The sequence below is a fragment of the Monodon monoceros genome, unplaced genomic scaffold, assembly GCF_005190385.1.
Source record: "Monodon monoceros isolate NGI ecotype Baffin Bay Population unplaced genomic scaffold, NGI_Narwhal_1 Super_Scaffold_12, whole genome shotgun sequence".
Taxonomy (NCBI): domain Eukaryota; kingdom Metazoa; phylum Chordata; class Mammalia; order Artiodactyla; family Monodontidae; genus Monodon; species Monodon monoceros.
This window is the reverse complement of record NW_021703768.1, coordinates 148,302,275-148,329,333: the sequence shown is the minus strand read 5'-3', so window position 1 is coordinate 148,329,333 and position 27,059 is coordinate 148,302,275. Positions and strand designations below refer to the sequence as shown.

The window sequence follows — 27,059 nt, the reverse complement described above, 5'->3', positions numbered from 1 at the left end:
TTACAAGGGGTGAGGAGAAACAGCACCTGGGTGTGAACCCTGATTTTGAAAACTGGTTAACCTTCCTAAATCTTGACCATGTTTAAAAGCAGCATGCTAACAGTACCTGCCTCATAGGACTGTGGGCAGAGGCAGAGGGGCACGATGCCTGCACCTGGTAAGCACTCCGTCGATGCTAGTAGATGTTATCATTCTCACGATTATTATTCTCACTCCCAGAGCTGCTTGTGTTTCTGGGATCTGGGGGTTCACAGTACTAGAGAAAAGGCCCTTCCTTTTTCCTTGTTTCCTGCCCCCCAAACTGATACGTGTCTTTTCCTGGTGGTGAAGTCAAAGAGAAAGGATATGCACTCAGGAGGCTGTAGTCCCTTGAAGTGGATAGAAATGACATTTCAACTCCCTTGCCCCTACTCCTGGAAATGTATACCCCAGTCTGGCTGCTGAACCACATACACACATTTAAGCGAGGCCAGTGGGGCAGACAAGAATTGTAGAGGTAAACAGGAGCCCCCTTTGGCCTCACAGATGGAAGAGCTTTGGCCTCCTTACCTGGCCTCCCCTACCCACCTATATGACCTTGAGCAAAATCCTTTAACCAAGAACCAGTTCTTGGGGGAGCAAGTGACCTCATGTGTGGACTCCAATCAAAACTCACCTTCTCTCTAGTGAATTGCTTCATCACCCTCTCTCTCTACTTTCAAATACGAGAGGTTGCACCTGGATTAGGTTTAGGAATGACATTTTTTGTTTTGAAAACAAACGTAACTTAAAAAAAAAAAATCCTGTCCATTGCTATTCCAGGGGCAGTGAGGTTTATAGAGGAAGAAGGGATGTGGCAGGTGGGGATTGGAGTCCAGGCTTCACCACATACTAGCTGTGTAAGCTTCCAGGTCACCCAACTGCTCTGGGACAGGACACAGTTCTGTATTCTGTTCAGTGCCTCACGGGGGGAGGGGGGGAATGGGGGTTAACCTGCCAAAGTACGTAAGTGCCTGATGCACCACAGTCAATCAGCAGTCACTAGCTTCCTCTTCCAGAACCAAACCATCGATCGTCCTCGCGGTCATGAAGCCATTCCACATCCCCTCCCCAACCCCACACAGTTCAACACACAAGGGGCCACTTGTCTTTTCCCTCCAATATGAGAAGTGAATTATGCCTCCATTCGTTCAAATAAGAAGGCTCAGGTCTTTCCTGGATTCTGTCTAAAACCTTTTACGGTTTCACAGACTTATGTTACTGCCAGTTCCCTTCCTGCTAACAAGTTTTAAATGCCCTCTTGTGTTTAGTGGGGATCCTTCCTGGCTATGTTTGGTTCTTCTCTCTTTGGGTGTTGGGAGTAGGGTCAGAGAAGCGTTGAAAATAGTCTCTTTAAAAATGGTGACATCTGCTTTGATCGCAGTGACATTTTGATGGTGTCAAAGCCCTGCTTACTGAAATAGAACTGCAGTGAAAAGGTAAAGAAAGTGCAGGCTGAGCTTCTGCCATTGTATTCACTGATTCACCACCCTCCGCCTCCCACTTACCCACAAGCAGGTTTTTACCGACGCTTAATCAGATTATCCGCAATAGCAAACACTGCGGGTTTGGGCACACGGTGGGAGTTTGACGCTGCTGTTCATTTTTAACGTCCTTGAAACAAACTGTACTTTGCCAACTCTGGTCACCACAGTGAATCACAATAAGACAAAACAATGACACCCAATTTGACTGGAAAAAGATTCCAAGTTAAAATACACCAACAAGACTCAGGCAAGCCAAAACAAAACGTTCTCTAATAAAAGAGACCGAATGGGTACTGCTAGATAAGGGGCTCATAGTAGGGTAGAAATATTCGTTTTCTGAATTCTTAAGTGTATTTGAAGCCTGTGGTCCCTATTCTCAGAGCATGGGGTGTGGGGTGTGTGCTGGGGGAGGTTGGCAAAGGAAATTTCTGATGGAGGGAAATGATATGCGTTATCAGAGAGGCAGACGGTGCACCACAGATTCAGAGTACAGGTTGCTTGGGTGACGTGGTATTTGTGGCACTCGTGAGAAATAAGGGCCGATCAGAGTCAGCGAGGAGCACAATCCAAATAGCATTGCAAGGTGATAGTTTCTGCTGCAGAGTAAACTCCTCTTTTTCTCCTGGGGTGGGATCAGAGGGAAGAGGGAAGAAAGGAGGTGAACTGGAAATGGGACAGGGGTCAGAGGCTAGGCAAGTATGTCGAACCCAAGTTAAATGCAGACCATGGCAACAGCCAAGGATATGACTCAGGCGGGGCAGGAACAGGAGCCCTTGCAGAATACAGTCCAAAGTGGGGTTCTAAGGCTGACACCAGCAAACGTACTACCAAGTACAGCAGTGCACCCAAAGTATGTGCCATGGGATCCTGCATTACCTGGAAACAGAGTCTACGGTCAAAGCAGCTCAGGGGGAAAACGCTTGAAACAAAGCAAATAGGTTTCTTCACTGTAGAACTTCTCAAAGCCTTAGTAAGTCAATTGCCTATTTTCCAAGAAACAGGATGCTTTATTTTCAATGCTAATTTAATGACAGAACTTTTTATTTTTTTTGTCCTTTTCTCATGGTAAGGACTATCTTAATGCTCTGAAGATGAGAATCTGGGAAACAAATATTAAGAGTTTCTTGTTTATTATTCTGTCATTACATACTTCAGAAAAATAATTACCCTTTCAATGTGTTTAACTCACTTCATTGACACCTTCAATGTTCCTTAATTTTTAAGATCAGGAGCTTATTTTCCCAAGGACTTTCTTTCTCTGACTTTAAGTATTTCTCAAACTTAAAAAAAAAAAAAAAAAAAACTTATTTTCCTTCTGAACTGTGTATGAATACAAACCCATTACCAAAAGAAGTTATGAAATAACTTCATTGTTAAGGACCGTTAAGAATGGAGTAAAGAGCTTTCCTTGTTGGGTGGGTTTAGGTAAGCTACCAGTGAATAAAATAAGAAAATGCAGCCCTTATAACCTCACACAACCTTTCCAGGTTCACCATTCCATGACTCAAGACACCAGAAGTACTACACCTACATATTATTTCAAGATACCATTGTTACATCACTTATAGTTGATGTATCACTTGCCTAAAATAAATATTTCCTCAAATAAAGAAACTAAATCTACTCATGTTGTTTTTTTTTTCCCCCCTCTCCTATAGTGCTGAAACCATGCCAGCATGCCCAGGGATACAGCAGAGGTGGCAACCAAATGTCACCCACATCTCCTATGTCCTTGGGGCTTTCTCAGGGGCCCTTCACTGAACTCTGAACTTAAGTTTTGGCTACTGCCAGCCAAAGCTTCTGTGACCTAGTACTCCTGGGGGGTCCTATGCACTGCTGGTTCAGCCTAAACTCTCAGAAACCCCTACCGTTGGAAGAGCTGTATATTGGGAATATTTAGACAGAAGCAAAAGACCTCCAGAGTCCGTTTGTCTCAGGACAAGAACTCCTTCTTCTAGTCTTAGGAATACAATACCCAAGGTAAGAAAGAGCAGAAATTAAATTTGACAAAGCAGGATATATTCAGTGTTTATGTTTTATGCTATAATAAACCCTTAAAAGCTTGGAAATGTACTCTAAAATACAAATGACTAACACATCACAGTATTCAGTAGTCCACATGATTTATGGACCAACCCAAAGATAATACTTTCAATTCACATGCTCTACTGATTTTAATCCCAGAGGCCACATCCTGTGATGTCAGGATCTAGGGAGGAACTGGGTGGTTAAAATTCCAGAGAGACTTGTTAACAACCCAGATCCTCTTGTTAGAGTGGCCAGAAATCAAGGTTCTTCACTGACAAAGACCCAAAACTAAACCTCTCAAATACTGACCTTCCCTATTAAGTAAACATGTGTCCCCTTACTTTCATTGGACATTCGGCCTTAAAGCAGATGACTGAACGCTCGGATCCTGGGCTTAGGCCTCACATACATGCTGAAGGCTACAAATGAAAAGACCTCTGCAGGGCAGCGTGTGAACTAACAGTGCAGGCCAAAGACGACCACCACTGACATTTATGGGTTTACATAAGCAAGGCACACTTGCCAGGAGTACTTACATGACCGGACATCTTTTCATTTCAGTTTCTTCTGCTTTGGCCAAAGAGTACATTCCTCATATTTTTAAATGTTATATCCCCAACCATGGAAGCGTAATCTACTTATGTTGAAAATAAATAAGTATATTAAAAGAAAGCTGAGTTAAAAGTTTTATTCATTCAACATCTCACATTACAAATATTTAAAAATTATATGCATACTGGTATAAATAGTCATTTGCAAACTATTTAATAACATTAATTTTCCACTAGCACTTCAACAAATGAACTCTTTTAAAAAAGGAACTGTGTTATATAACTTAAGAGTAGAACATACAAAAATAGGAACTTAACGTGAAAATGACTTTAATAAAAAATGAATTACCCTTATTTAAAATGCTATAATAAATACTACAACCTCCCCATACACAGTAAAAACTATATGGAAATTCAGCCAAGTAGTACAATTAACTGACATACTTAAATAACTTTTCCTTCTGATAATATGAGCAATACACTGGAAAAAAAAATTAGGGATTAGTAAAAACTAGACACCCACTTGCTAAAAGTTTCACTTCCAAAAAATATAACAAAAATCTGATGAAAATTATAAAAACTAATTATACTTTAAATTTTAAAAATATAAAAAATAAAACAGTTGAATACAATATTGTCCCAATTCTTACAATGCTATCAATCACAGTAGCTTTAAAATAAGATAATAAAATAAAGCAAATGACCAAAACCTCTTTTATTCCATTTTTAAAAATAATCTCAAATTTACATTAGTAGAAAGATTGAGTTCTGATTCTTTTCTTTAGAAACACCAGCAAGAAAGAGGATTACTCTTAACAGTAGAAAATGACATTTTTAAATGTCTGTAATTAAAAACAAAGAATTACACTGCAAAGATCTTTCAAAAGTTTGAAATAAGTATTGCACATAACTTGAAGTTAACTTGCCACAATTCATCACATTCAAGTTTTAAATCACCTTTTAACAGAAGATTCAACTCTTCAAAACAAAAAGGGTGAATTATCAAGTCTTTCCAACAGCACTCTCATAAAATGCTAAATTCATTCACTGCAAGTTTTATTTTGCATTCTGCAGAGGTCTGTGTATGGAGAAGTATATATATTTTACCGAAGCTTGGGGACCAGAAGGGGAAGGGAGAGGGTTCCTTTACATAGAAAATAATCAGAAACACTTTATTTTACATTGCAAAAATAACCATGTAATTACTCTGTAACTACATTGTAAGTACATGGCTGGTGCCATGCTAGTGCGCTAGAACTACATGCTTGGTACATTGAAGTGATACCCTAAAATCTGTAAACTAATTACATGTTAATTATGTTCTGAGTTACATGGTAACTCCCAACTACAATCCCATGTAATCTGAAGGACATGTAATCAATAAAGTCCAGAGTAATAGATAATAATTGTTTATGCCCTGTAAATTGAAGTGTAACCAAATAATCTGTAAACACGCTTGTCACACAATCACAAGTAAATATTAGTAGAATAACAATTTCTTACATTAGTCATGCATACTAACATTACACACCTGTCCCACGGCAGGCTATTTTTTTTTCTTTATATATAATTTAAAAGAGCAGACATCTCTGAATCAAACACTTAACACCAATTTATTAATATTAAAAATGGCTAAACATTCACCAAAAATGTCTGCGTTATGAATAATTTTAAAAACTTAGTAAGAAGCTGTAGACAATTTTGTTATTTTAAATTTCTACCCTATGCTTATGCATTTAGTTTTTTTTTTAAGGAACTACAGTGTTATCTGTCATTTTCATGCGAATTTTTTTTCATTAATTTGTGACTTTACATAGACTATTTCTTAAATTATAGGTACACCAATAGCTGGTGCTGGGGAAGGATGTTTAAGCAACATGCTTTCTCTTCTCTGCAGACTCTAAAATAGCATTGCCAGTGCACAACATTCATAATTTAAAATGTATGCAGAGCACTGAAATGTATAAAAAGCAGAATATAAGAAAATAAAATTTATTAAAATTATTTATATTAAAAAATGAAGTATATGAAGATCTCTCAGTAATAAAAGTACAAAAAGCTACTCTTTGCAATATGAAAAATTGAGGTATTGCATAAAGAGATATCCCGTCAGTGAAAAGTGTGCCTAAAAATGTTCACTGTTGGAAAAACAAGATATACAAAAGTAGTGCATAACAAATATACATTATGTGCATGACAAAATAAGTTAGCTACAAAAACACTGTACCGAAATTCAGCAGGTCATGTACAAAGGGAAAAATTATTATTCAAAGCTAGTTCTTATTTCTTGTTAGCTCATCACACCTGTTTACTGAGTAGGAACAGCACGATAGCACACCCCAAGCCACCTACAAGCACTGAAAAGAATAAAAAGAGGCAAATGAACATTCCAATTAGAATTATGTCGTTCAGGAGAAAAGAAAAAAAAGTCCCTGACCAGCTACGCAAGAGCACCCTCCATTCACATGACCGCTTTCAATATTTGCAGGGGATTCTTTAAAAGCAGCTCCCTTTCTGTATCTAATAGACAGCAAATGCCTCCATTTTGACCTTTGGAACTTAACAGGTATATAGTTCATTAAAGCCTGGATTAAAAATAAAGGACTGCTTTTCCAGATCAGTAGGGGTCATCAGCCAGGTGGTTCCACCGCACTCCTGGGGCAAGTCTTTGGTTTTGAAGGATCCAAGATGGTACTGTTAGGTAGCACAACTAGCAAGATTGCCATCAGATTTTTTTTTTTTTAATGTTTTGCACACTGATGCTAATCCTTTTCATGGTGGATAGGGCATTTCGTTAAGAGAATGTCCATAAAAATAAAAGTTACTTCCATGACCAGGGCTTCAAGAGACTGTTTTCAATTTACCCCTGAAGCATACTGTTCAACACATCATAACGCCTTTCAAAAGCTAGTTTTATTTATAATAAAGCATGCACTACTTGATGAAGTTGGCACTTCAAACACTGACTATGTCCCATGCTAAGTTCTGAAACTGTAATGTTATTTTATTTTATAGGAAGAGTAAGATAAACATACGTACCTTTGCACAGATTTACACAGTTACTTAGTTCAACAGTGCAAAACACTTTGCCACTACTTAACTTTTTTTAAACTTTTTTTTTCATTTTCTATGTTACAACTAAATTACAGGATACCCAAAGTAACTTTAAATCTAAAAGTAAGCCAATCAGCAGCCAATTTGAATATTGGTTTTGTCTTCCAGTTTGGGCTACACACGGTAGTCTAACACAAAATCAAAAATGATATCCTTGAGGTATCTCTAGATCTGTTTGCTTTTTTTTTAACGTCAAAATGGAGAGCAAAGGCTGACACCTGATGAGTGTTAGTAAATTAGGATATAGAGTTTATATATAACATCAAAAATAAAATTTATATATTTGTTCTTTAGGAGAGGAAATGCTAGTTTTCCCACCAGTTGTCATTAACTCTAGCTTTGGTAGGTTTCCTGGGGCTGTGACCAGATAAGTAAAAGTTTAAAAATAAATAAGTGCACTCCCCTCAGAAGTAAATGTACCCAATTTTTATATTCTAAATTTAAAAACCTGTTTAAAAGAATATAAACCTAGCTCTGCCTACTTTGCTATTTTTTTTTTTTTCTGATGTGGTAGTAACTTTGCGGCATAATGAAATCACATTCCGCCTCTAAACCCTTAAAATTAGTTATAATGCTGATTCAATCTTGCTCATGCATTTGTGTTTGCTTTAACACGCTCTCTCCTGTTAATAATTGTTAACTTCTTCCATTGCTGTTAAAAGAATAAAAAGGGGACGGAAAAAAAGAGAGAGGCAAAAAATATGAAAGAAAAGAAAGAGAAAGGCAAAAGCACTTCCCTGGGGGAAACCCCGTGTCAGGAGAGATTGATAGTGTTATTGTTATGTGGTTATTTTAATAAAAGTATTCTTATCTGTTACATTATTAACAATAATTTAATTAAAAACCCAAAATACTCTATTGTTTCATTTCTCTTTTAATATTTCTCTCTCTCCTCTAAGAAAATGTTGCGGGAAGTTTGGATCCTCTTGGTCTCCAGCAAAACAAGAGAATGAAACTTCCATGCAACATGATGGCAATACGAAAAAGGAGTTCATACATATTGTTTTCAGTGACACGAGAATCTACAAAACGCCTATATTATAGGTCATTCTTTCCATTAGACTTATTGTTAAGTTACAGACTGCACAAAAGGACATGCCAGCATGAAGAGGTTGAGGAAGGGGGCAGAATTAACAGAAGAGTGCACTTATTCTGAGGCCTGAAAATGAGCACTGTAGTTATCCTTTAGTTCCAGCGGAATGAAATATGTCGAGGACGGTCACCGCCTTCCTTCACCAGGGGCTTGTGGAATTCCCTGCCAGCGCGAGAATGAATAGCAGCCCAGCAATATTCACAGTAATACTGCAGACAGGTAACATTAGCACAGAAAAATGGAGCAAATTTTCCCCCACAACGGGCCCCCTGACATTCATCACACAGCTGATCGTCCAAGACATATGGCTTAACTTCCACCTGAAATCAAAAATAAAACAAGGGTGTTTACATTTCTCAGTGAATGGACCAGGCAACTCTTATACCGTGTATGTACATTTCCATCCACCGTCTGAATGAGTCTGTGCCAAGGTACCCCAAAGGAAGGGTCAATAATTCTTTTACTGAAATTAGCTATCATCGTTTAAGAAACTGGTAAGGCTTTTATGCCCATTGTTTTACATTTTTGTCTTATTAAATAAAGTTTTCAAATGAAAAGCAAGATCCCAGCAGAAAGTCAAGAGTGAAGCCAACTTAACGTTTAAGAACATTATGAGGTTAAACCCACAGGAGAGTTTTCATAGACACAAACCGTCACTTTAATTAGTGGATCTGGATTCTTGTCATATGTGGAATTATAATTTACACAAGACCAACTGAGAGATTCCCAGTGCCACAAAATAGCACTTCAATGTACAGATCAGAGGGAAGCTGCCTGACTTCTGCATCACAAGCCTCTGAGCTGTAATAAGGTTTGGGTCATGGTTTCTATTTACAGTGTACACATCCTGGGTTATAATCACAAACCTCGAACTCCAGGAAAACAAGATGCAGCCATAGTACTCATAATCTAAAACCTTGCTTTGTTCTCTGTCAGGAAGAACGGTTTACTTCAGTCTAAAAGTCAGAGGTGAATTTATAAAACTGGGTCTGTTCCAGTGTTCAATAGGCCAATGTCATTTGAGCCTCTCAAGCATTAAAAATAACCTGGCTATTAATTCTCCAGTGGGAAAAGAGTTGGTTATTTTTAGTCTTGGAGAGACTCATGATTGAAACTCCCTTATACCGGGCTATGACTACCACTGGTGCCATCCACTTCTGACAAGGAATCCTGAACAAGGTTAGCTGTGAACAAAAAGAGAAGAATGATATGGAAGGCAGGAAGAGCAGACGTAATCAGAGGGTTAGGCTTCTGGCCCCGAGGCCATTCCATAACATCTACAGAACGGCAGGAACACTGGTCAAAGAATTGGATCGTAGAGGAAAACAAATTACGTCTGAATTTCTAATGGCTAACCTTACAACTCTGAAACCGATGACTGAATGAAGCGATGAGGTGGGAGTGTCCGTTTACTCAGATGTACATATTTTTTAGTGTGAATAAAAAACAAGGAGGCATGTTAACATATACTGCAGCTCATCCTGCCCCCCTCCTCCATGTTTACAGTAGAACGTATACCTTTCTCCTTAATATATTCACAGTATGATGACCACTACCATGGGAAACTTTCAGCTGCCACCGATGTGGACTATACATGAAATGGAACATAAGCAGTAAGCGCAAACCACTAGTGACTTGACAGTTTCTACGGTACTGAACTGAGAGAGGCACAATACAGGCAATCAACAAAGGCTGTTCTGAGCACAATGCCTTGGAGTGTTGGATACCTAAGTCAGCCCTAATGAAAGTGCCAGTCTGCCATGAAATGAGGAGCTGACACCAGAATGTAAATCAACACACTGCTTTCTTCATCAAGAAGGTCTTTCTATGAAAAAATCTCAACTGAACTATAAACACTGTGCTTATTAATGCAGCAGATTCACATTCTGGTATAAATTCCTATCTCACCACAAACTCCTAACAAACCATTTACCAACTGGCAGTCGGTTCACAAGCCGTATTTTGAGTAGTACTGGTGTAGGATAGAGTTCCATCCACCAGAACATAAATCCATGAGGACAGGAACTTCTTGCCCTAGGCACTAAAATGTTTGTTGAATGCATGAAACACAAAGATAAGAAATTCGTGAATGCAAAGAAAAAAGACATATACTGGAACACACAGTCTCAAATACAATACATTAAAAAACAGAACCGTTAACTTTGAGGGTTTTTTTCCAGCCTTTTGATTCAGAGGATAAACACAACAGAGAGGAATATGAAGTGTGAAAATAATGCTAATGAACTACTACCTAATTTCAGGCAGTAAAACAGATTACAGATGAAAGGATTCTGAGTTCTTCTACTTAATCTGTTACAATGAAATATTTCTTATACATGCCATCCTAGAAATGAATTTACTCAATCATTTGTTACATAGGAAAATAGGGCTTGCTGAGGTATTTTTGATATCCCAGGTTTAAAAAAAAAACCGTGAGGAGATCTCAAGGGTGCTCATGTTTGTATAGTTGATATAACATAGTACAAAGGATTCGGTAAATATGCACTGAATGACTAACTGAATAAGTGAATGGATGGAGGGGATACCTTAGGAAAGATTAAATGGACTCAAGCAAAGTGACTGTAATGTTCTGGTTAGGCTATTCAGAAAACTAAGAGACAGAAGAAATTCATATGAAACTCTTAGATGTATCCCAGAGCATGCATCTAATGGGTCCTACGGGAATAACTCTCAGCTGTCAATTTACTGTCACATAAAATTCCCCCACTCCAAGCTTGGTGATGACCTGGACGGCCATTTCTAGAACTTGCCAGAATGTAGTCCAGGACTTACCCGTTTATCTATCTCTCCATGCTGCAGCTGCACGAAGCGGGCACTGATAGCAGCTATGTAACTCTGTTGATTAGAGAATGCGACTCGCCCGGCTCCTTTTGGGTATTTCAGCTCAGGGTCGGTATCAATCCCAGCATAGCACACGCCTCCATACAGCCGGTCCATTATCATGGCAAGCTCCACTACATACGGAAGGAGCAAACGGGACATTTGAAATCAGGAAAATTCATCTGGCTCTTACATCAAAAGCAGTTCATCTGTCTGTCATTACAATAATTATTAAAATGAAACTAGTTATTATAACCAGTTGTACATGTGTTCATCTTTAACCTACTGTAACTAAGGGCAGGGACTCTGCTGAGTATTTCACATATGTTCACTTTTAATCTACACAACAACCCTATGAAGTAGGTAGTCATTTTCCGGGGAAACTGAGGCACAGAGAGGATGATTAATCTGTGCAAAGTCATGGGTAGTTAAGTGATTGTGCTGCACTTGGCACCCTGGTCTATCTGCTCTACGCCACGATGCACCATATATTTACCAGTTAACAATGTACTGCTTAATATAAATGATCATTTGAACACGAGAAAGCTGATTGGCAGGCTCTTTGGGGGTCCTTTGAGCATATTTCCAACAAAATCCTTTTTACCTTTCCTTACCGTGTAGCTATTTGCCAATTTTTCACATAGAAGCTTGAAGTAGTGCTTCCCTGGTGGCGCAGCAGTTAACAATCCGCCTGCCAATGCAGGGGACACGGGTTCGAGCCCTGGTCCTGGAAGATCCCACATGCCGCGGAGCAACTAAGCCCGTGCACCACAACTACTGAGCCCGCGCTCTAGAGCCCACATGCCACAACTACCAAGCCTGCGTACCACAACTGCTGAAGTCCGTGCGCCTAGAGCCCGTGCTCCACAACAAGAAAAGCCACCTCAGTGAGAAGCCCCTGCACCACAGTGAAGAGTAGCCCCCCTCGCTGCAACTAGAGAAAGCCCGCACGTAGCAACAAAGACCCAACGCGGTCAAAAATAAATTAAAAATAATCAATAAAAAAAAAAAGAAACTTGAAGTAATAAATGCATCTTCTTCTCCATGAAATGTTACAATTTTGAAACTGCATTCATGTTCATTTTACGTTCTTTATCTCACTTGTACTATTAGACCTCAAATTACTTGAAGTTGGGGATGAAATTTCTTCTGTAAGCACTGCTCTGCAAACACAATGCACTGCTAAGAACCCTGCTGTATTTCAGAGCTCAGTAAGCAGCTGTTGAGTACAGGGGGGCGTGGAAAACAAACGGCAAACATCTCGATACCTAACCCATCCCTGAAGGGTTCTGTCTCTCAGACGATGATGAGAGTGACGAGCGTTAGCATTACGAGACCGTGCACTAAGCACTAGGCACCCACAATCTCATTTAATCCTCAAAACAACTCTCCATAAAGGACATACTTATAACTCCACTTGACAGATGAGGAAATTGAGAATTAGAGAAATTAATTTGAGCAGGGTTACTCAGCTATTAACTGGAAGCAGAGCACATGAATTCAAGCCCAGACACTTGGATTCCAGAACTCTCACTCCTAGACATGAACTCAAATGCTTATGGAGAATTTATCCTGAAAAATCTGTATATTTCTTATGCTAACGGATAAATAGGGTTTTTTTGTTTGTTTGTTTCTTTGTTTAATCATACCAGCTCGCAAAGGTCGGGGAACACCACCAACAAATATAGTTTTTCGTGGGTCAAGAGGCTGTGAACCATCCATCACAAAGTCACTGTCACTGAGATTCCAAGGCCGAATCTGTACCTAGAGAGTGTGCAAACCAGAATGTCTCATTCTCAACACAGACAATTTATGGAGAAAGGAAGTTTAAAATTATTGCAGAGTATTTTACTTTTAAAAGCAATAATCCATGTCATTACAAATCAATAAAACTGGAAAACTAGAAAAGACTTACAAGTAGCATATTCCAACCTTTCATTTCACATTTAAGAGTAAACTAACCAAGGTGGAAAGTTCAATTTAGTTGCCTATTATAACCCAAATCACTTAACACTAACATGCCCTTAATTATCTGTAAGTTAATTAACTATTTTACAGCTTATTTGGGCCCCTCTCCTACGCAGCACCCCAGTAGCCATATAATTTAAATTTAGCACGGTACTGGATGTTGATTAGTATTCAGTGCTATGTGAACTAGGACTGTGTGTCCAATCCTATGTCCAGGAAATGCAAACTACTCCTGATACTAACAAATCTGTTACATTGTTTCAAAAAGCATTTCAAAATAAAAATACTGATGATATCTGCAGTAAGCTTTTTATGATAAAACACTTCGGTGTGTCCATTACAACAACCAAGGATCAAGTACCTCAATTCAATTGTTTGCGTGTATAAACTGTTACCAATGCCCACACCAAAGGCTAAGGGGTTGATAGTGGGGTATTCCCAACAGGTACACCAAACTAAGTCCCAAGGCCAGAAGGTCCCAAATTTAAATACCTAAATTTAGGGACTGGCAGGGAACAAGCAAGTCAAATAGAGTCTAGCCACATAAGAATTCTGGGACAACCCTAAGACACTAAGAGGAGCTCCACAAATCACTGTTTGAGCTGAGCCCACTGGCACCTCCATCCTGAACTGGACCCCATCACTAGGTACTGGCTGAGTGATACCAGATTGTTGGTTTGCCAGATTTGTCAAAACAGGCTAGTTGCTACTATTCCTAAAGACTAAATTTTATAATAAAGAAAAACTTCTTCAAAAAGAAACAATATGCAATGTACATTTATGTATATACATAATTCATTTTACCTGGTGAGTACCATATGCAAAAAGTTAAGGATAGTATTGGGTAAAATCTTGATCAAAGAGAGGAGAAAGACAGATCTATTTGTGATTTGAGTTCTGTCATTCAGAGGAAATTCAGCTACTTTATATTTACCAAATGCATTTCCAGGTGAAGTCTTTTAATAGAAAGATTCACCAACATTTTAACTAACCAAAAATTCAATGTCAAAATAATGGGCACAAATATACAGAATGTCAATGTTAGGAACCTGACAAAAACAAAACTTTTTCATTTCGATTCTACTTAAAACGTGTCAATTAACAGATACATTAAGATGTCTGTGGGTTTTTCAGAGCTAACAAATAGAGGCAAAAATGAGAAGCTATTTTCATGCTAGACTGCACTTACTGGCTTGTCTTTGATAGTGGGACTTGATACACAAAGGTAGAGTTTTCCATCTTCTTCAATACATGCATCAATGAGAGCCTGAACAGAGCTTTCATCTTGAAATAGCAGGAATGCATAGCCTAATAAAAAAATTTTTGAAAGGCTTATATTTTTCCTATTTTTAAAATAATTCTTCGAGGGAAAGGAAGCATAAAACTAAGGAAGGGAAAAGGTGTAGAAAAAAATGAAAACAAGCAGAAACCCCTAAAAGTTAAATCTCACCCTAAATCTGATAATATCAACATAAAGTTCAGTTTGGTGTTATCTTGAAACCTCTTTTAGAGTAAAATTAAATCTGAATTGAAAGTACATACTAAATACAAATTTTAAAGACATATTTGGGAAAATGTAAGTTTAACAATGAAAAATTGTACAGTGAAGGTAAACATTTATGAAAAGAACATAAGGATAAACTATGCATGTATATTGAATATTGAAAATTACCTTTAGGAGGAAAATAGGATTTGCTCTCTGCTTTATGAGGCCAATCCACAATCAAAGGGCCAAAGCGACGAAAACTAGCTGTGATCTCATCTAATGAACAACAAACCAAAAAAGTAGATTTAAATATTTTTATGTTCATTTTTGGGAAATAGTTTAGAAAAAAAGTTTCCAATCTACTATTTACAAGAATAGTACACCAAGACCTCCCACATCTCCTTCATCTGGATTCCCCTTACTGTTAACATTTTGTGCGTTTGTCTTCTGCCTCTTCCCCTTCTATCTATGCACGAATCTATCTATCTATCATCTTTTTCTGACATGACGCTCTATTACCCCCAAACACAACTACTGGTACCTGCTCAAAGCAAGATCACTCCCTTATGTACCACCAAACAACGCCGCTTCCAATCAGGAAATCAACATTGATACAACACTCCCAATTCAGACTCCATCCCAATTTTAAACTATCACAATATATCTCTTTTTTCCTTTCTGATCCAGAATCCTATCCAGAACCATGCTACATTTATTTAGATGTCACGTCCCAGGTCATCAGTCTTTTTCAGTTTACAATAGTTCCTCATTCTTTCCTGTCTTTTACATGCTTAGTAGCTTTAAAATATACAGACCATTCATTCTGCAGGATGGCTCTCAACCTGGGTCGGTACTGTATCCTCATGACCTATGCATTCCAAACAGGAAAACCACCATAATGATGCTATGTCATCCTGTCCTTTCACTAGGTATGTTAATCTTGTTCAGCTAGTCAAATTGATACCTGCCTGGTTTCTCCACCAAAAAGAAACCATTTTCCCCTTTGAATCTGATTAGTATTTTGTGGGGGAATATTGTGTTATCCATTAATATCCTGTTCCCTCATTAGACTTGGCATCCACTGAAGACTCCTACCTATACCAACTACCACAATGATTACTGCCAAATGCTGATTACCTATTTCTATCAATCCTTCTACATTTACTAGTTAGTATTATACAATAAGGAAGAGTTTTCCCTTCTCCCCCATTTATTTAGTCATGTATTTATTTATATCAGTATGGACCTATTTTATTCAATGGGTTGTAATCTGATTCTCTCCTCATTCATTTTGATGTTCAATCTGTCTTCAAAATTGTCCCTGATTTGGCCAGTGGGGGTTCCTATGTCCTTTTGACCTATCCCCCCTTCATCCTTCAAGGGCTTCCATACTTCCTGGCCCAAGAAGATACTCCAGGCTTTCATCTTGTTCTTTCTCTGCCCTACCCTTAGAATTAGCCGTTTCCCCCCCACACCCCAAGAAATCCTCATTCCTTTCAGTGACAAAAGATATTCAGAAACTGAGATTTGGGTATTCCATATAGTCACTGCTAGTGGATATTTATTATTTCTAATTCTTCTCAGAGGACCAAGCTAGGAAATATATGAATATACACACAGATATATTTACAACTGTTTCTGTATCTGTGTACATTTATAAAAACGAGTTCACACTGGTAATTGCAAGTCCACTCCAACATCCCATGTTTTTCTCTAGCCTTCCCCCCTTCCCATGTTTGTAAATTCCCTTCTCGCTATGAGAAACCAAGTTCTCATTATCCTCAATATGTTGGCTTCCTTGCTCAACGTAACCCATCTTTCAGCTAGCTGCCCTGGCTGTCTCCTCTACCTTCCACCTCTGCACCCTAGCCCTTATTGCCCTGATTTATTGGGCACCATGCACACTGCTGCCGAGGCCTCTGAGCAGGCCCCTCCATGTGTATACCTACACACGCCCTCCACTTGGCACCCTCTTCCCCCTCACCAACCATCTTCCTTGGACACCAATATCTCTGAGCCTTATGAAGAAGGTAAAGGAAGGGCACGTGGGATGGACAAGGAAGACTTGATCATATTTTCCTATTAATGTAAACGATACCAGTTATGCTATATTATATATTTGGAGAACTAATGAGTTGACTATAGGAAAATAAATTTCCAGGGAAGTTCTAGAAAGAGTAGGTAAGCGTATGTAGATAAGACCTGGGAGTAGGGCAGGAACAGAGAAGAGAGATGAGAAACACGTTCAAATTTCAGTCTGGAAGAACTGTTCTCATCTCCTCCAGATTGTGAAACAATAGTCTGTTCGAACAGCTATGATGCCTGTTGCTACGGTACCGTTTAGCTCGTGTGAGATTGATAAATAGGGGAATGATGTCAGTGTAACCTAGACATTATACTGGTTCACAAATGACTTTTCCTAAGCAAGATGAGCTAGCATAGTGGGAGAACCATAACCTTCAGCAGGAAAGGAAAAAGCTCCCAGCTTGTGTGATGTGCAGGTAGAAGCCCCCTTAGCTCTATTATAAGAAAATAAAAAATGAGCACAGCAACCAAGCCTCTCTGGTCAGAGAGGTGTCCCCCCAACCTTGCAGGGCTCTTATCTCCTGAGAGTTTCCATTCCTCATCTGCTCAGAGGTCCACTTCCATCTGCACTGCCTCCAAGCTAGCAAGCCAGCATTTCTGCTCTATTGGTTTTGTGCATTTTCAATATTCCTTGAGGCAGCCTCTAACCATACTGAGCTGCTTGCCTGAACTGTCCAAGTTATTTCCAAGGTACTAATTCTCTTTTTGTTAGTGCTTCTGGTACAAAATTCATTAGGTTCTAAGTGATCTGCCTCTAGCCCCTTTTGCCCCATAAACTCTGTGATTCTTAGTGCACAATTCTGCAGAACACATTATTCTTCAGGAATAGGTATTTCCCATTTTAATAGAAAGGGCTGCCTGCCTAAATTGCTACCAACTTATCAACATACATGGTCTTGAGGATAAAGTAAGATGACTAACACAATTCCCATTAATTTTGCTCAGTTTAAACCACCTCCTTTGCCAAATTGGTCAAATTTACCTGTGCCTCTAAGAATTTTAGGAACGATACATTTAAGATTGCTTAGTAATTTTCCTAAAAGATACAGACTAACTAGGCCAGAGAAGGATCTTATCCCAAGCAAGGTCAGATAAAATTCAGTCTTCTCTTTCTGTATATAAGCATATAATTTCCTCATTGAAGCCCATCCAGTGTTAAAGATTTGACCTCTAAAGGCTCATAAAACCTAGAAACCCATAATGCTAAGGAAAGTGACGATTCCAGCTAGAGAAAAGAAAAGGTCACACCCAGGAGCTTACTGGAGTGCACAACATCATGATGAGGTGTTCAACCCAGGATGAACACTTTGAACAGAAGCTATGCCTTCTGACGACAGAACGGAGATTGAGCCGGTCTGGCCTGAAATTTCAGCACAGCTTCCTCCAGGACATTTTATCATAGACACACATACACAAAAAAACCCTGTGTTTATTTCAGTCTTTGGCTGTTTTGAAGCCATTTTTGTTTCAATCTTCCAAAAGACTGATCATCTTAAGGAAAATGTAGTGGCTCAGTAAGTTTAATCTCAATCTAAATGGGAAGTTATTAAACCTCATTATTAGACCTTATAGATTTTTAGAGAAAACCCTTCTATCCTCCGTAACATTTCTTTCCATTTCCATTCAGGAAACCAAGACAAAATAGATTAGGAACAAAGAGCAAGCAAGGATATACGGTTGCTGTATGGTCGCTACTTTGATTTGTGTCAGGGTCACTTAGACCCACAGGTGAATAAAATACTTCTGGACAATAGTCCTCTATGTCTTTTTGCATGACTGGCTCCTTATTCAGGTCTCAGCTCAAGTATCACGTCCTCAAAGAGGATTTCTTTAACCACCTAATCTCACAAGTCTCCCTTCTGAGACTTCACTACATCACATCAACCTGTTTTCTTTTCAGTACTTATTCTCTAATATTTTCACAGATTTTTTTATCCCCCTTCCCCCGCTAGAATGTCAACTCTATGCGAGCAGGGGCTTTCTATCTTGTTTACTACTTTAAACAATCCTAAGAACAGTGCATAACATTCAGAAAGCATGTAAATATTTGACAAGTGAAAAAATACTCAGAAAATGATACGACTCCAGGCTATATTTTTCAAAAGTTCAGGCTTATTCTAAGATTTTAAACTTTTAAACAATTAACTGTACATTTATAGAGCACTCATAAAAGGTAGAAAATAGGAAAATGAATTAACTGAATTTGGCCAAGGAAGGACACACAGACAAAAATGCAGTTAGCATCTGTGTTTACCCACAGCAGAATCCTTGAGAGGTTTTCCCAGTGATGTTTACTCTTTTTGATTTAGTCCAGCCACTTGCTTCAGCGGGTTCCCAAAGTCCTGCTCCCTTTCCTTCCGTGAACTAACCTTACATGTTGTGTTAGGAAGACAGGACAAGAGAACAATGCAATCACAACTGAACACCTGGAGCCAGATAAGACTGTTATTATAATAACAGCAACCATTTCCTATGCATTACCTACTATGTGCCACAGTCTGGGCACCATGCTATAAACGGCTCTTTCTAAATATACCTTCATCGATGTCAGGAGGTAATCCGCCCACAAACACCTTGCGAGAATATCGTTCTACTCTTTCTCCATTCTGGTGAGTGAAGCAGTGAGGTGAACCCAGGCCACTATGAAGAGGTTGATCCCCACGGCCATCATCCAAGAATCCATCTTCCATTGGAAACAGTGAAGACTGACCTGGAACAGAAAGCAGGAAAAAAAAAGCTAACAGAAAATGTTCCTTGCCACTGATTATCTTACACAAGAAACAAGGAAAACGGCAGATCCAATAAAACTGCTGCTTTTATTCTTCTCACTGAACAACAAATCACTTAGACATGCTCTTGAATTTCCATCACCTTAAGGTCCCAATTGAGTCAGGGAGAAAGTACATGGTTCAACAGAGGGCTGCTCAACCATCCCACTGGGATCTGGAAACTTGAGTGAGGTGAAAGTACAATAGGAGAGAGCACTCTTTTGAAAGCAGTTGGCAGCAGACTGCACCACCTTGGCAGGGCCCCATGGCCACTGGCAACCTACACATGTACACTAAGGATTAAATTTGACCATCAGATGCTAGATCACTTAAATTTCTTTAAAACGTCATACAATATAGCCTGCCCAATTTCCTCTAAGAATGTCCCTAAAATGAACAAGTTGATTTTTAAAGTGAGCACTCAGTTTACCTTAACTAATGGGATGCCATCAAAATCCACTTGATGCTGTTATCCAATTTTGTTGGCTAGTCTTACAGAATTTAAGATTTTTAGGCATGCTAAAGATAAAATTTTCTTTTAGTTGAGTAATTATCAGCTGGTACAGGTAGTGTCTAATTCTAAAAACTAGTCATTACGTTTGCTGTTAGAAAATACTATCATTCCGAATATAAAAACAGAAAAGACCAGAGATGCCAATGTGGTTAATAGTCTTCCCATACTTACCTGTCAGTAAACTATGAACGTATAAATCATAAGCAAAGCAAAGAGCTACAAAGAACTGTAGAATCTCTCAAGCACTGTTTTGTCACTTTCCAGGCTGCCAATTTACTTCTAGGTACTACATAAGGAATTCGTTAATGGATTCTGCAGAAATATATCTTAAGTGCTCTTCTTTTACTGAAACATTCCAATATCCTTTTGTCACCACACTTGTCTTCCTTTCAACTTTCATTATTAAACACAATTGACAGTATATTTGTTATGAATTTACCCTATAAAACCACAGTTCAAAAGAGTTATATAATGAAGATAAAAAGTGACTCTAAAATTGGAGGTTATTTCTGGATCTTCAAAAGTCACTTATATTTTAAAGCTACGTTATTTGACTGTCTAACTTACTTTCTTATAAAAAGGCAAAACTATAGTACAGGAGGCAAAAAATAAAGTTTATTCAGGCAGGCACTCTAGGAAATGATTCTTTGAAATTCTCTAAAATATGTAGAGCTTTCCCCCCCCAATGTTTGAAATTTATAGGGTTAGTCATCTATTTAGTTAGTCTCGTTTTAAACAAAATGCAGTATTATGCTCAGTAATAAATAGACAAATAAATAAAAATTTCTGAAAGCAGATTTAAGCTATTCAAGCATAACTGAACCTCCAATATAATCAGGTATTTTGGGACCAGTCATACTATATTTTCCTTTTTAAAGATTCTTAATTTTGTTCTCCTAAGAAATTCCTTTCACAAAGGAAAAAAGGGAAACAAATCTTCAGATATAAATAAGGTGAGTTTGAAATTATTTCAATTCAAACCCAAATTCTACCATTCTGACTCCTTCAAATTAGAATGTCTATAATGTTAACTATAACACATAAAGTATGTATTGATCACAGCTATGTTTCATTCCCCCTACCCGCTTCCCAACAAGGGTTAGAAATTGAGCAAACTTGGGTCCTCTCCAAATACAACTGATACATTCAAAAGTTAGAAACAATAATGTTACCTCTCCTTCGCCCATATGTCCTTGCTGCATGTCAAATGAGAAAACAAAAAAACAAAAAAACAACCTTTCAAACATTGTCAAAAGAATCAACTGTGATTTCATCTACCAGCTTTAGAAACTGAAAAAAATTGGCTGTATTCCTCATTTCCTGGTAAGCATCTCAAAAAAAATATGGAATTTGGATGGTGAGAGGTCAATTTAATGCATTCCTTCTTTTTTAAGTTCTTCAAGGACACTGTAAAAAGTGTATTGAGCCTTACTTGTTTTAAGGGAAGCTTTCTGCTCTGTCACCCAAGGTCCAAACTAGTATGAAACTAAGGGATATGTAACATGATCTAAACCAACTCCTACCATATTGATCTTAATTTCTCCCAGAATTCCCTGCTAACTAGCCATTCAGTAGATATTTCAATATTTAATTCATGACTTTTTTGCCACTACAGGATAAACAGCAGTTTTACACTATTTCTCAATTATTCCCTAATAATTGAAACTCATAACAAATGAAGTCTTTAGGAAATTTATAAACTTCCTTTTAGCCAGCTTCTTGTCCCTAATCAAATCTTCCACCATGGCCCAAATGTTGAAAAGTAAAAAGTCTGGCATTTTATCACAAAGTAGATTCCAACCAAGAAGAGAAGAAAAAGAATATAATATAGTATAATACAATATAATATAGACTTATAATTATTATATGTATATACCTGAATACTCAGAAAATGGCAGTATAAATTTCAAATCAGGAAACTTCTGAGAAAATGTCTTCCCTCAAACAAACTGGAACTTGTATGTGCAGTTTGTCCAAATACCCTAATTCTATTCAACAAACATTTCTTGAATGCATGCCTGATCTTGCTAAACACTATGGATGAATTGCACATGGGTCTGACTACATGGAACTTAAAGGCCAGGTGGCCACATAAGCAAATAACGGTAATGTAACCATTACAGCAATAGGCATGTTAAGTGTTAGGTGCAACAGAAGCAGAGGAGGAGGAGAAACTCGTTCTGATTAAAGAGACAGAGAGGGGAGGGTGTGGCTCTGAGATGGACCTTAAAGAGAAAACAGAGAAAGGGCATTGCAAGACCTGGCAGTGGCATGAATAGGGGTGCTGTAATGCTCAAGGAAAGATGCCGAGAATAGCAGCATATGCAACAAGTGAGGTCTCTTGACTGGAAAGGAAGTTTAAACAGGAAGCTGGGATAGGTTTTCCAGTTAGAAATTATAGCACATTTTAAGAGATCACTACACTAACTGGTCAGGGTTTTCATTCTTAGCCCTCTCGATAAATGCTAAGTAAGTACAGCTCAGTTATAACTGAGTTATAACTTAGAAGTACCATGTACCTATTTTCCAAAATGAAATTATGTCTCATACCAAAATAATTTCTATCATTACTAGATAACATTGAATTTCACCAAAGTACTTAGGCAAATGGATTAAAACCAGTAAAATCTCCCTCAGCTGTTAGATTTTCACTTTAGTAGTTCTTCAATTTGGGGTGGCAGTGGATGTATTTTCTCACTTAGTGAACCTGACAGAGGTTAGAAAGACAAAAATATCACAGAAGTAGTTGTTAAAGAACATTCTATTCATACAACTGCTTCAAAGACAAGGGAGTTTGGGAAAATTAATTATTTGAATATCTTGGTTCTGTCAATCTTAAAAAGTTGATTGATGCTTCTTGGATTTCTGAGAAAACAGATATTTGAAAAGAGTGGGCTTTTAAAAGCTACAAAATTAACATTAAAAAATCTCATAGCTTCCGCTATTTCAAAAATAAGTACAGTTTCAGGAACAGTAAAGGCTACAGATCAAAAGCGAAAATCAAATACTCTCCAAGTCTTCAAACGTGTACTTTCAAACTTTGATTCTGTACCACAAAATTAAGCTGGTTAATATAAAAGAATTCATGATTAAATTCCACGATTAAATTCTAAAAACTATATTTAGAAACATTTTCCCACATTTAGGGAAAACAGGTTACAGGTGTACAATGCATATAGCTACAAAAACTGCCTAATCAAATAGGCAAATTAATATAAAGTATTACCAAAAAATAAAAACAATGACATTCTGGAGCACAGAAAATGAGAATGTTTAAATTTTTTATTTCCATTTATTATAATGCTATACATTATTTTAATGTAGATTTTGACATATAACATATATACAGGAAAGTAGACAAATCGTAAGTGTACAGTTCAATGAACTTTCCATACCATGAACACACCTATGTAACCAGAACCCAGATATTAACAGAATGAATGGTAAGCGGTGCCACTTCATCTATGTACAAAAGCGGTACTTAAGCACAATTCTCTCACCTATTTCAAATTATACTTGGTGAAACATATTATGATGAAATACTTAGAACACAGAGCTTCACCACTTTCCTGAGGAAAATGTCAGATTTCCAATCTTATGATTGCAAGTGTTGCACATTATTTGATGTTTTTCAAATACTGGAGGAAGCGGCAGTTAAAAAAAAAATCACTTTAAATATGTTTAAAGAAATCTGTATTTTGAAAAGCTTCTGGCTAAATCAGCTAAAATAAACCCTGCTTAGAATTTTCCGGGAATTACCAAAGAGTATACACTGTTAAAAGTTTTCAAAAATGCATACTATTATTGAATAAAAATCTTCTAGTTCCCATCAGAGTTAAGATTAATACTATTTATATGTTTATCTTTTATATTTATTACTTAGTTTTGATTTATATAATTTAATGTTCAGTATTAAAATGATTCAAGAATTTTTTTAATGGGCTGGAAACATTATGGCTATAAATTTTTATAACTTCTGGATGCATGCTGTTATTAGATCTATGATAAATACTTTATTTCCAAAGTGTCTTTACAAGATTGCTTAAAAATGTCCTATATTCATCAGTAAATTCCCTCTAGTAAAATTTCAGTAGTCTGGCATTCTAGACTTGCAAAAAGGTACAGAAAGACTTACCGGGTCTTTTTCAATACACATTATATACATATTTCATTATAAAAATGAAAATATCACTTATCTCTTTAAAAGTATCTTTTTCTCATGTTATAACATTTGTTAGGCACAAAAGGAACAAATTATCCATGATAGTGATATGTTCATAACAAAAAATGCAGCCATTTAAAAAATATGGCACATGTTCATGTGTTCGTATTAAAGCTCTCTAAAATGTAGTTTGCATGAGGTGCCTAAGTGTGTATTGTATGATTCTTATTACGTGAACTTAAAAATAAAGGAAATATAAACAGATATGTGGGAATATACACAAATGTTTTTTCTAGAAACAACCACAAGAACCTTTGAGGATACGGACTGGGATGGGGAAAGAAGGAATGATTCCACTTCTTGTTTTATCCTTTTCTGCACCATTTAAATTTATTACTACTGTGTACACTATATTACTATATTTGCTAATGGACCCTTTTGGGTTTTCTTCTTGGCACTTACATTAAAAACAAACAAATGATATATTAAAGAAAAGCATCCTTTCCTACACGAGGGCATCTAATCAACTCTGTAAATAACAGGACTTTATGACTAGCTTTTAGTGGGCAATGAAAGACTGATCCTATTCACACTACCTCTGGCCTACCTCAGGCTCTCCATCTACCTCTCACTGCCCCCATGTTGAGAAGGCAGATAGCAATGCTACTTGGAAAAACAAGGGGAGAGGGCTCAGATTAAAAGATGTTATCAAATAACTGACTTTTCCAGTAGCACCAAAAAAAAAAAAAGTATGTGGGGGAATCAAATTAGTAAGTCAGTTAAAAAGATATAAATCAAAGGCTGGAAGCTGAAAGGAGTTGATCTGTTAACAAAAGTATAAAGGTGGTAGAACCCAAAAGCAGAAAATCATCACAAAGACCAAAGCATACAATTCAACAGAGATGCGAAGAATCATTTTAAAGGATTTTATAAATCACCTCCTAATTTATTAACGGGCTCATTGTCACAACATTACTTTAGATGTATGCTTAAGAGAATTTCCTATGTCACACTGGCTTCTGTTTATACTAGCCTGCTGGCATTAACAATATTCAAAGAATGTTGATAAGGTATAATAAAGATACGAGAGGATTATTTATAAAGAGCTATCTTACAGAAGGGCAGAGTATGAATGTTAATTCTAGTTTCTGTATATCCCTAATCCTCAGTTTCTTATTTATAAAAATGGAGAAATGAAGAGAGAATCATAAAAGATACCACATGTATATATGATGGTCAGACAGTCAGACAGACGCTCAGTAAATAATTTTCTTCCTCAAAAGTAAACTCATATGTATAAATTCTTAGATTGGTGTTCAACAGTTACTTTCAGCTTTCCATTACTATTCCAAGGCTAACAACTGTAGAGCACTTTAGAGTTTATAGTCTGCTTTCATATTGTCTTTTTCAAGAAGGGATCTCTCAACATGCTCCTTACTGTAGCAACTAGAACCATATTATAGACATTTTCAGCAAGTGACTATAATCTACATTTCTCCTGGGTAAATTTTCCCCTCCCTTTTCATAGATTTCTGCCCCGCCCCCATCCCCTTTAAGCAAAAATCTTCTCCCTTTCCTTCCAAAGAACTATAATTAAGAGGTGTTGTTCTATGCTAACCTTTAAAAGATCTCTTACTAATCTTCTCTTCTGGGACGAGCAAACGTTTTAGCTGATGCTTCTAAGGGAGAGACATCCACAGAGGCTAGGAAATACATACATACATGCACCTGTTCGAAACTAATTTACTGGATTGGCCAAAAAGTTCATTCAGTTTTAAGTAAAAATGAAAGACGCATTTTTCATTTTCACGAAGAACTTTATTGAACAACGTGTTCACTGACTGAATGAACTTTTTGGCCAACCCAATATTTTGCTGCTCTATAACTTTCCCTGCCACAAGGTTCATTTTTGAAGCAGCTAATCCTAAGGGCTAAAGCAGTGAAATGGGAGGTTAGGGAAAAAAGTACCATGCACGAGCACTTCTATACAGAGGTAGTGGTGGTTAAATATTAGTTTTCTTGGATAAAATAAAGCTTCAAGTTGGGTAAAAAGAATATTAATCATTTAATCTGATATCTATCTCAGAGCTAAACCAAGACACACCAGAGGAATATAAGGTGAGTCTGGCCTATGCTTAGCACTCCTTTCGGACTTAGCTGAGAAACTGAGTAAGTTTCAGGCTTGCTTATCGTAACATAAAATGGATATTCTAACTATCTTCCTACTATGTATAAGATTAACTAGGAAATGGCATCTGTTACAGGATGAATAGTGTTCCCTCCTCAAAATTCATATGCTGAAGTCCTGACCCCCAAAACCTCAGAATGTGACTGTATTTAAAACAGGACCTTTAAAGAGGTGGTTAAGGTTAAATGAGGTCACCGGGGTTGGCCCTGATCCAATGACTGGTGTCCTTACAAGAGATTAGGACACAGACTTGCACACAGGGGAAAATCATGTAAAGACAAGGAAAAGACAGCTATCCTACAAGCCAAGGAGAGAGGCCTCAGAAGAAATCAACCTTGTTGACACTTTGATCTCAGACTTCCGGCCTCCAAGACTGGAAATAAATTTCTGTCTAAGCCACTCAGTCTGTGGTACTTGTTAACAGTAGTCCTAGCAAACTAATCCCATATCCAAAAAGTAGCTAGAAAATTGTTTTGTTTTGTTTTGTTTTAATACATTTGAAATCCAAGGATTTTCCCCAAGAATGCCCCTAAAAAATATCTCTACGACTAATAACAACAATAATAATTCCCTAGAACATGCAATTATTATTTGTTGAATTATACTGGCAGTGTCTTTTAAGAGTCATGAGTGGTAATATGAAGGTAACTGCATAATCTGAAAACTGATGACTGAGCATAGCCAAGCGGAAAAAAGAAAGCAATCTGAATCTGATCACTGGATAAGTAAGCTCTTTTTATCTTTGTACATGCAAAT

General features: G+C 37.5%; 1 protein-coding gene across 2 annotated transcripts in view; it reads right to left on the bottom strand.

Annotated features, from left to right (window-relative positions):
* Positions 1 to 4,207: 4,207 nt before the first annotated feature.
* CPEB4 (cytoplasmic polyadenylation element binding protein 4) overlaps positions 4,208 to 27,059 on the bottom strand; it is a 64,266-nt gene continuing 41,414 nt past the window's right edge. The window contains exons 3-8 of one of the 2 annotated variants that reach the window (XM_029219226.1): positions 19,208 to 19,381; positions 14,773 to 14,862; positions 14,290 to 14,408; positions 12,782 to 12,896; positions 11,085 to 11,266; positions 4,208 to 8,611 (exon numbers count right to left, since the gene is read on the bottom strand). In XM_029219226.1, the coding sequence (XP_029075059.1) occupies positions 8,384 to 8,611; positions 11,085 to 11,266; positions 12,782 to 12,896; positions 14,290 to 14,408; positions 14,773 to 14,862; positions 19,208 to 19,381 (908 nt within the window). In that variant the 3' untranslated portion in view covers positions 4,208 to 8,383. The remainder of the gene's footprint in view (positions 8,612 to 11,084; positions 11,267 to 12,781; positions 12,897 to 14,289; positions 14,409 to 14,772; positions 14,863 to 19,207; positions 19,382 to 27,059) is intronic. The other variant, XM_029219225.1, reaches the window with a different exon arrangement.